Source organism: Populus euphratica, unplaced genomic scaffold (genome assembly GCF_000495115.2).
Source record: "Populus euphratica unplaced genomic scaffold, PopEup_1.0 scaffold135.1, whole genome shotgun sequence".
Taxonomy (NCBI): Eukaryota; Viridiplantae; Streptophyta; class Magnoliopsida; order Malpighiales; family Salicaceae; genus Populus; species Populus euphratica.
Window position 1 is genome coordinate 398,174 of NW_011499965.1, and position 11,498 is coordinate 409,671.

The 11,498-nt window shown below is 27.0% G+C and overlaps 1 protein-coding gene across 3 annotated transcripts; it reads right to left on the reverse strand.

Moving 5' to 3' along the window:
• Window positions 1-7,818: 7,818 nt before the first annotated feature.
• On the reverse strand, window positions 7,819-10,520 carry LOC105138920 (pentatricopeptide repeat-containing protein At1g60770-like). 3 transcript variants are annotated; one of them, XM_011045158.1, is made up of 3 exons: window positions 10,269-10,520; window positions 9,738-9,966; window positions 7,819-9,301 (listed from the first exon to the last, which is right to left on the reverse strand). In XM_011045158.1, exons 2-3 carry the CDS (start codon window positions 9,963-9,965, stop codon window positions 8,057-8,059), a joined length of 1,473 nt encoding a protein of 490 aa, XP_011043460.1. In that variant the 5' UTR covers window position 9,966; window positions 10,269-10,520; the 3' UTR covers window positions 7,819-8,056. The 3 variants fall into 3 exon arrangements, with proteins under 3 accessions (XP_011043460.1, XP_011043459.1, XP_011043458.1); XM_011045157.1 differs by having other exon boundaries at window positions 9,738-9,976; XM_011045156.1 differs by having other exon boundaries at window positions 9,738-10,520.
• Between the last annotated feature and the right edge of the window lie 978 nt (window positions 10,521-11,498).

Consider the following 11,498-nt stretch of genomic DNA (forward strand, 5'->3'; position numbering starts at 1 on the left):
CTAATGGAGCCCATTATTCGAACGTTATGGAGGGTAACTAAGGAATTAAATTGGATGTACAATAGCCGGCGTAATTATCTGGGGTTCGGCTCACTCCAACCGTTAGATGGGAATAGGTTTATGGGGTCCGGTCTGGAATTGACGGTCGAAGATGATTGCAATTGAAGCAATATATTCTGGTAAGCTGGACCCCCACCATTTTCTTACTTGCCTCGGCTACAATGGGAGATGATTGAACGGCCGTTTTAACGGTAAAATTACCTTGGGCTCCAACAACCACGACAGGGCGATGGTATACGAGCATGCTTCTTTTTCCTTCTTTTCCCTCGAAAATATCATCATTTTTCTTTTTAATGCTTAGCGCACTGTCTTTCCAAATTAACATCCAAATGTTCAAATATTAGGGAAGTATGCAAAAATTTAAAATTAAAAGATAATAAATTCATCAATTCAGATGTAGATAGTCTATTTAGGATCCCATTTAAAAAAATAGTTTTGACCTGAAAAAAATTAATTAATATCATGTTTGAAATCCACTTATTTGAATTCAGGGAAGATATTTTAATTAAATTTCATGCTTGTAATCACTTTAAAATGTTAAGAATTGAATTTTAAATATAATTTAATCTCTAAAAATATTACAAAAAAAAACCCATTTGATTTAATACATTGAAAAGAAAAAATTAATATTAAAACTAGTTTAAAAAAACAGCCCATTTGATTTAATACATTAAAAAGAAAAAATTAATATTAAAACTAGTTTTTTAAAAAAATACTCATTTATCTATTGTTAGATTCATCGGAGTTCCTGAAACATATACACGCAGTAAAAATAGTAAATTTAATTTAAAAAAATTATAGTTTTAAAAATCTTGCTAGACAGATTTAGAGTTATTTATGATTTAAGAAAATATTACCTGAAAATTTAAACTATTTTTTTACTTTAAATATATGCTTTAAGCCTAGATTGTAGTAAATGACAAATCGTTCAATTATACAACTTCTAATAGTAACTCACATAATTACCTGTGAAAAATCACCTGAATCTTTTTAGGAGAAAAAAATTGTTATACCTTAAAATTCTAACTCTTTTTTTTTTGTTCTTAGGTGATATTAGTGGAATTCTAACTCTCTTTTTTTTTTGTTCTTAGGTGATATTATATTATATTATATTTTACTTACATCACACCATATGAAATAAATTGACCCAAGTATAAATAAATTATAATCATAAATAAAAATATAATTAAATTAATTAATTTATCATCAATTCAATATTTAATTTATACTTCATCTTAAGATCAAGTATAGTCTTTAGCAACCTGTCAATATCCTTCAAATATTAAAAAAAATTATAAGTGGTTTAACTTAATCTTTCAGTGATTAATTTCTCAGTGTAATTTTTATATTTTCATCAACAAATATCTAATTTATATATTATAACATAGAGTGTGTTTATTATATGTCAAATCATGTTTATTCTTAGCATTATAGTTATTAATTATTTGAATAAGATTTGAAACTCTTTACAAATCTCATTTCACTTTGCGTAAGGATTTACAATTAATACTGTTTAAGAAAAAATAAAATATTATTTAATACATCAAAGGTGATAAATACTTTTTTTATTAATTAAATACCTTCATATAGTTTATATTATATCCAATATTTACTTATTTGTTAACCCTGATTAGGACAACGTGTAGTATGATCAAAACATAATACTTTCTTTATAAGATAACTTAATGATCTCAAATCTAAAAATTATTTATACAACTGTCACATGAGTGATTCCATAAACACATGTAATCTCTTCATATGGAATTCTCATGGGAGTCAATTTAATAAACATGTTATCTAATAAACACCTATATATTAATTCTAAATATTCTTCATACCTTAGTTTATAAGAATAATTGTTTATATATGTAAATGAACATAATATATACTGATCTCAATAACTTTAATTAATATTTAGTTTTAATATAGCATTAATCATAAATATTTTAGAAAAAATACTTTGATGCAATAAGAATTTTATAATTATAACAACTTTATAACTGTTTTAGTAAAATATTTTTGTTTCAGGAACTTTATCTTTATTTAATGTATTAATTATTTATATATATAAATGAATATAATATGTACTGATCTTAATAACTTTAATTAATATTGAATTTTAATATAGTATTGACTATGAATATTTTAGAAAGAATATTTTGATGGTAAATAATTATTTATATATATAAACGAATATAATATGTACTTATCTTAATAACTTTAATTAATATTCAATTTTAATATAGCATTGATTATGAATATTTTAGAAAGAATATTTTGATGCAATATTCTTTCAGGAACTTTATTTTTATTTAATTTATGAATTAAATATTTAATTTATATTTATTAATAAATAAAATATATTTACATAAATAAAATTAATGTCAGAAATAATCAACAGAATTGAACAGTTAAAAAGCATAAGCACTGACATGATTTTGTACACGGCATTAGGGAGTGGAGAGTGACTGTAAAGCAATGAAACAGGCGAAGGTCAAGGAAAGGGTAGAAATTAAGATAATTCCAATCTGACAATCTTTGTTTTAATAACTTTGCTTTTGACTCAGAATCAGACACATCCTCCTGCAAATCAGAAACAGAGCCATAATGTGCATCTCCTTGTCAGCAACCCAACCAACAGTTAAAATTAAATGTATTTGTTCAACTACCCATTATCCCGAAGAAAATCGAAAACTAGGTGCGGAACAATGATAATTAATTAACAATTAGTATATTATTTATTTATTAAAGTAACTTCTTTAACCGCTTGTATTTGTTCAACCACCCATTATCCCACATCGGAAGAAAATCGAAAACTAGGTGCAGAACAATGATAATTAATTAACAATTATTATATTTTTTATTTATTAAAGTAACTTCTTTAACCGCTAACTTACCGGCACTGCACTGCAGGTAAGATCAAATATTATTTTTTAACACAAAAAAATAAAATGAGATGGACAGGTGTTGTTTGTGTGTTTTTTAGTGGCATAAAAAAATTAATTGTGAATTAAAAAACTTACGCATGTGTTTAATAAAGTAAATGAAAAATTATATGCTTTTTTAATGAAAGCACTTTTCTTATCATAAGCATTTTTTTTATTAAATAAAAAAATAGCATGATATGAAAAACAAGTTTCAATGAAAACAAAAACATACATTGAAAATCATGTTGTGTGCAATCCAAGAAAAAAAAACAATAATTAGTCTTAAAAAACTATTTTAAAATACAACAAATTATAAACTTTAATCTATCAAGCACAAACTTTTATTAAAAAAAATTGCATTGTAGGTTAATGTATAATAATCAACTAAATGACTGCTAATATTATATTAAGAAATTATTAAAATTTTATTCAGAAATAAATGATAAAATGAATGGTATTGAATGGAATAAAACACTAAAAAAATTAATTATTTTATTATAATGAATAACAAATATACTAAAATGGAAGAGGGTGTGGAAGGATGTTAAATATTGTTCATACACTCTCAGTGCATTGTGTATTGGAGAAGTGCTCTTCGTCTTCTTATTTTTTTTGGTCTGTTAACTTTTGTTTTCATTAATTGAGTTTTTTTATTGTAAAGTTAATAGCCAATCACTTTGTATTGTTGACTATGAACAAAATTAAAAGAAGGAGGACCAATATAGAAAAGAAGCTGAAAATAAATGGTGTGTTTAAAATTGGCAAGAAAAGTACAACTTAGTCCTTCAATTTTAAAAGTTAAAACTATTTAGTCCCTTATAATTTTCTAAATTCAGTTTTAATACAAAACTTTATTTTTATTATTTTCAAGTTCTAGTTTGCTAATATACAGAGAAAGTCATTATTTTCGTATATTTTGGTCATCAAACTGATTTACCTTGGTATTTACGAGTTCTATTGGAATAAAGTAACTCGATGGTGCTTGTTTAAAATTTTAATATTACCTGAAAAATAGATCAAATTTGAGGAAGAAAAATCTAACATGGTTTGATTTGCATTTTAGAACTATTTTTGAGGTTTTTTAGGTTGGTAAATTGGTTTATAGATGTTTCAAAGGTGTTTATGAGGTTTTATTTTTTAAAAAAAGGGGTTATGAATTGAGTTTTTAAAGGAAAATAGATCTATCTCGATTTTCTAGCCATAATTATGATAGATGAAATCTAGGCAAACAAATGATATGTTGTTTGAAATATTTTATTTAAAAAAAAATATAAGACCCGAATGCGAGTCCTAAGCTACAAGCCCATATGCCTAGTTTTTTTTTAATGTTCTTTATCTTAGTGTATAATAGATTTAAGAAAAAAATTTATTAGATCTGATTTGATTTTTGACGCAAATCAAAGTTTTAATGAGTTAGAACATAATATTTAAACCTTTTTTTTTTATGTTTAATGCATTTTCCCTTAATTTGTAAAAGGAATGTAATTTAACCCTTTGTTGTCATTATTTTTTTAATTTAATTTTTTGTTAAATGCAATTTTCATGGTTGAGTATCATTTAACTTTAAAAAATTATACCTAATTGAGATCATGTTCATGAACTAGGTTATACATTTTATCTATTAATTCAAGTTGACTGGAGGATACAATATGACATATTTTTTAAAATTTTATCTTTAATTCTTTTATAATTCTTTAATGTACTTACAAAGTTAATCCAATATGTGATGAATTAAGAACCAATCAAGGCTCAACCAGAAATAGAATAAAAAAAGAGAAAAAAGAGAGATAGTTTATCCAATCAGTTAACTCATTATGATTATATTCATCACTATTGTAAGTTTCATGTATTAACTCGAGTTAATATAATATGTTATCTTTTCATTTTATTATATTATTTATTTATTTTTTATTTAATCCCTTAATATCTCATTGTTTCACTTTTAGCTAGGGTTAAAGTAAGATTAAAATAATAATTATGTAATCTTTTTAACCAGATTATCATGTAAACATGCCAATAATTTAAATAGACCAACTAACTTATTCTTGACCTGCTAGATCAAAGATGCCACACTGATTTTTTTTTATTAATGCTTATTGTAATTGATTTATTTTGTTTAATATATTGGTTAAGTTTTTAATTATTATTTCAAATATTTCATTGCATATAAATAAAAATAGTAATATTTCTAGTTTTTAATGTAATTATTAGCTTTTTAGCTAATTTACAGTGAAACACATACTTAAAAGCTAATTTTAACTAAACTTTAAAAGGAAAAATAAACGATGAAGGATTGTAAAGAAAAAAAAGAGTAGAACACTTGCTATATTAAAAACATTCTATAACTTTATTTGAGAGAAGAATTAAAATCTATAGTATTTAATGGAATAATATCATAAATATAATATCAATTATATAATAATAATAATAATAATAATATAACTTTATGTCTTCTATGGTCTCATCTTAATTTTACCTTTTGCCTTTCACATCATTGACGGTAGCTAGTCAATATATCCTATCTTATCCTGTCTCGTTCCTCTAGTTTCGTTCCGCGCACCAATTCCATTAATTTTATATGTAAGGTTAATGTTTCATGTGAATTTAATAGCGTCCCAAAAACTTTTAGTCCTCTCTTTGAGCTGTGATCAAGCACGCCCTTGGAAACTTAAAATAAATAGTTCTATTAGTGTGTTTGTTTTAGAGGTGAAAGTGGTGGTTTGAGTGTGAGATTCACTAAAAATGCTATTAAAAATAAAAAATATTAGTTTTTATAATTAAATTTTAGACCCGAATGCGAGTCCTAAGCTACAAGCCCATATGCCTAGTTTTTTTTTAATGTTCTTTATCTTAGTGTATAATAGATTTAAGAAAAAAATTTATTAGATCTGATTTGATTTTTGACGCAAATCAAAGTTTTAATGAGTTAGAACATAATATTTAAACCTTTTTTTTTTATGTTTAATGCATTTTCCCTTAATTTGTAAAAGGAATGTAATTTAACCCTTTGTTGTCATTATTTTTTTAATTTAATTTTTTGTTAAATGCAATTTTCATGGTTGAGTATCATTTAACTTTAAAAAATTATACCTAATTGAGATCATGTTCATGAACTAGGTTATACATTTTATCTATTAATTCAAGTTGATTGGAAGATACAATATGACATATTTTTTAAAATTTTATCTTTAATTCTTTTATAATTCTTTAATGTACTTACAAAGTTAATCCAATATGTGATGAATTAAGAACCAATCAAGGCTCAACCAGAAATAGAATAAAAAAAGAGAAAAAAGAGAGATAGATTATCCAATCAGTTAACTCATTATGATTATATTCATCACTATTGTAAGTTTCATGTATTAACTCGAATTAATATAATGTATTATTTTTTTATTTTATTATATTATTTTTTTATTTTTTATTTAATCCCTTAATATCTCATTGTTTCACTTTTAGCTAGGGTTAAAGTAAGATTAAAATAATAATTATGTAATCTTTTTAACCAGATTATCATGTAAACATGCCAATAATTTAAATAGACCAACTAACTTATTCTTGACCTGCTAGATCAAAGATGCCACACTGATTTTTTTTTATTAATGCTTATTGTAATTGATTTATTTTGTTTAATATATTGGTTAAGTTTTTAATTATTATTTCAAATATTTCATTGCATATAAATAAAAATAGTAATATTTCTAGTTTTTAATGTAATTATTAGCTTTTTAGCTAATTTACAGTGAAACACATACTTAAAAGCTAATTTTAACTAAACTTTAAAAGGAAAAATAAACGATGAAGGATTGTAAAGAAAAAAAAAGTAGAACACTTGCTATATTAAAAACATTCTATAACTTTATTTGAGAGAAGAATTAAAATCTATAGTATTTAATGGAATAATATCATAAATATAATATCAATTATATAATAATAATAATAATAATAATATAACTTTATGTCTTCTATGGTCTCATCTTAATTTTACCTTTTGCCTTTCACATCATTGACGGTAGCTAGTCAATATATCCTATCTTATCCTGTCTCGTTCCTCTAGTTTCGTTCCGCGCACCAATTCCATTAATTTTATATGTAAGGTTAATGTTTCATGTGAATTTAATAGCGTCCCAAAAACTTTTAGTCCTCTCTTTGAGCTGTGATCAAGCACGCCCTTCGAAACTTAAAATAAATAGTTCTAGTGTGTTTGTTTTAGAGGTGAAAGTTGTAGTTTAAGTGTGAGATTCACTAAAAATGCTATAAAAAATAAAAAAATATTAGTTTTTATAATTAAATTTTATATATAATTGAATTATATCCAACCACAACCTCAACCCCAAAAACTAAAACAAACACTCCCAAATCTGATTAGAAGATCCTGGATTAATTTAAATTATTCTGGATTAATTTTAAAAAATTAAAAAAAAATTAAATTTTTAATATTTTGTATAAAAATTAAAAAACTAATTCATGTAAATATAAATTATATATGGTATAACAACAAATGAAATTTTAAAAAAATATATTAAAATGTTATAACAATAAATAAAATTTTAAAAATTATTTTAAAATATTGCTAGCTCTGTAACTATTGCATGCTCAAATTCGTAAGCCCTCTCAAACTGTTGAACGAGCCTTCTTCTACAAGAAGAAGATTCCCTGGGGTGAAAGTAGAGTAGAAGCAATTGAACAGGGCTCAATACAATGTCGCATGAAACACAGCAATTATGCAAAACTCATTTTTTAATTTTAGGTACTTGACATAAAACACTCAAGAGTTGGATAAAAATAAACACCATTAAAATGTCGCATTAGTCATTCTCAAAAAATCAAATACTGGGAATAACAAAATGATAGTGAATTTAGCAGTACCCTTAGTTTCATAGTTTCGGGACAAAGGAGCTTACAAACACAGCATTAAACTTTGTTTATCGTCAGCTATCTGTATCTCCACCATACCAAATGAAGCAGATGCAACATTTCATTATTAGAACAAGTAGCAAGTTAAACCATTCAAAATTGATCCTAGAACAAATGTTATCATGGCAACAAATTGAAACAGTACATAAAACTCACTCCACGCATATTGCTTCAAGCAACTTCTCACAATCATCGCTCACTTCCACATTCTCCATCTTCAATCGGCGACGCATCATCTGGCTTTTCCTTCCAGCCACTGCATAAGTTCTAATCAATGACTCAAATACCTCCACCGCTACATCATCTACAGCCTTCTTCAAAATCTCAATAAGACCTTCTGCACCATCCACATCTTTCTGCTGCTCAAAATGTGCCATCAAAGACCCTACAATCACAGGTGATGGAACCCACTTCTGACCATTCCCTCTACCAGTAGATACCGCTTTAGCTAAACAATCAACTGCCACTTTGATATCCTCATTTTTCAAATAATAATCTAAAAATATTTCCCAGGTTTTAGCATTAGGTTTGGCTCCTCTCCTGTGGGCCCTCTCCTTGAGCTCCTCTGCCTTATCTAGCATGCCTTCCTTGGCATATGCACTGATGAGAACATTTGCGACCCTGATATCATAAGTTAAGCACCCAGATTCCCATTCCCTGAAGCACTTCTCTGCACCAGGTACATCCTTCAAGTTAACCAGCACTTGAATCATATTTAGATAGCTTATATTTGCAGTTTTAGGAAAAGCCAGCCTCAAAGAACGCCATATTCGATAAACTTCAAGCAAGTTTCCTGTTCGGCCATACAAAGTAACGAGGAACTGAAAGGCAGAAAGGTCTTTGTTTGCATTTCTCTTCTCCAGTTCTTTAAGTGCTGTTTCTGCCTTCTCAAAATAGCCAGCGTCAACATAAATCGAGGCTAAGTTGCTATATGTTGTCCAATTCACAGCAACTCGGGCATCCCTCTTCATCTCTTCGATCACTCTTTCAACACCAGAAATATCATTTACAGCTGCCAGAGCCCTCATCCAGACATTGTATGTGTAAGAATCTGGCATGACATTGTTAGCCTTCATTTCTTGTATAATTTCTGGGACCTTTTCAGGCTGACCCACTTTTGTGTAGAGAGTCATAAAGCTATTGTAAGACATGGAGCTTAAACCAAGACTGAGCTCCTTCATCTTTTCAATGAGAGCTTCAGCTTCTTCAGTCATCAATTCTTTACAGTAACAGTTGAGAAGAGCTCCATATGTTAGAAGGTTCTTGGATGTTTCAGGTAGATCAATGAAGTAATTTTCAGCAGCAGGTATGCCTCGAGTTTTGGCAACAAGATCAAGATGTATAGCTTGCTCACTCACAGTTTTATTCATACCCCTCTTCGACATAGTTTCTGATAGCTGTGAAACAATGAAATAATGATATACATTATGCATGGTATGATTGAAAATTTTTAAGCAAATACATGATTATGACATAAGAGGGTGACGGAAAAGAACGAAGAAAAATACAAAGTAACCATAATATACATTAACCCTGGAAACATTAAGAGCCAAAAAATAAGGTACAACAGTTTTTAATACGGTGATTCAGAACATACCACTAGTCTGAGACAAATGGTCATAGATTGACTGTAAGGCACAAAATAAAATTTGAAAAAATGGACTTAAATGTTCATAAAATTTGACATGTTTCAACTTCTAGATTCAGACAATTATATCACATAAGCATTGAAGTTCTAAACCATAGGAGTAAAATGTTCATTAATTTTATATAATATCACAAACAATTAATTAGAATACAGGAACATGAAATTGAGGATTTGGAGAAGGATACCTTGAGAGCAGGGTGATAAAGATTGCGACTGCGAAGCTTCTTGATGGTGTCGCTTACTTCCCATTTGAAGACAAGCTTGGAGCTCTTGAGGAACTGATTTAACTGTTGTCTCACACTTACCTCTGAGCTGCCTTCTCTGAACAGCCTCACATACAGTGCTTCTTCCAGGTACTTCTTTGATCTTTTGGTCACATTTTTTGTCCGCCCATATAACTGTGGTATCGACATTCTTTTTCGTGCTTGCCAATAAACGATCAAAAATCACAACCAATCAACTCATATCGATTCAAAATACCATCATTATTAATCCAATGACAACCGTACACAAGTTATTCACATTTAGTTTCCAAAACACAATATGCCGAGGTCCCGGAAAATGTTGAGATTTGTCCAAGTGAATGTCTAAGAATTCCATCTAACCTCTCTCAAAACTTGACAATTCTTTAGCCCACATAACTCAACGATTCAATCAGACATTCATAAACTGAATCAATGATAAGAATATATTACATATTTACAGTTACCACTCACCTTGAAAGTATGCCCCCAAGTTCAAGCTGAAGCAAGGTCCGAGCACGGCTTGGTTAATAGAATAAAGGACTGCCACGGCCGGATTCCGACAGCAAGAGAACAACCGCCGATGGCTAGGCGAGTGTGAGTTGGTGGAGTTCCGACGTTACGCTCAAAGTTACCGATAATGAATTCTTTGTGGGTGGATGGTTTAGGGTTTAAGCACACGGAGGGAAGGGAAACTTTTTTATCTTTTATTTATTTGTTTATTATTATTTAGGTTATATTCACTTTTTTACTTTTCTTTTAACTTAGAGATGTTTGGCTTGAAATCAATTTTTTTTTTAAAAAAAAAAACTAACAACAATATACTTTATCATTAGCGTTAACTATACTGGGATCAAGTTAATTTTAAAAAAATATAAAAAAAAATTTTAGCCAATATTTTTTTAGTAAAATAAATTAAAAAAAATATATATATAAAAAAATTCTAGCCAATATTTTTTTAGTAAAATAAATTAAAATATATAAAAATTGATATAATATAATTTAATTAATTTAACATATTCAATAATAACTTGGAAGTCATTTAAAATATAATTTGAGTAAAAAAATTCATTAAGACACATAGTATATTATATCGATCCAAGTTAACATATTAAATTCATGAGTTAAATTATAATATCGTGATATGCTCATAAAAAAAATATATAAAAATTAATATAATATAATTTAATTAATTTAACATATTCAATAATAACTTGGAAGTCATTTAAAATATAATTTGAGTAAAAAAATTCATTAAGACACATAGTATATTATATCGATCCAAGTTAACATATTAAATTCATGAGTTAAATTATAAGATCGTGATATGCTCATAAAAAATAAATTAAAATAAGTTATAAAACTCAATTCTTAATCAACTTAATATTAAAAAATAAAATTAAAAAAAAAATCAATTAAAAAAAACAAAAAAAAAACACACGACTTCAATTAATCTAGACTAACTCGGCAAACCCACAACTAAACTCTTGGCTAACTCGGCAAACCCACAACTAAACTCTTGAAACTAAAATAACTTTATAAAAAATAAATCAAAATAAATTATAAAATTAAATTCTCAGTAAATTCACATTTGAATAATAAAATTTAAAAAATCAATAAAAAATATAAAAACCACTTAAGTCAACCCGCAACCCAAGTCATAAGACCAAGATAACCTCATAAATAATAAATCAAAATAAATTA

Coding starts and splice junctions, on each gene's coding strand:
- LOC105138920 (XM_011045158.1), bottom strand. CDS start 9,965: ATGTCGATACCACAGTTATATGGGCGGACAAAAAATGTGACCAAAAGA. Junction 9,302..9,737: donor TTTATCACCCTGCTCTCAAG/GTATCCTTCTCC, acceptor ATTGTTTCACAG/CTATCAGAAACTATGTCGAA.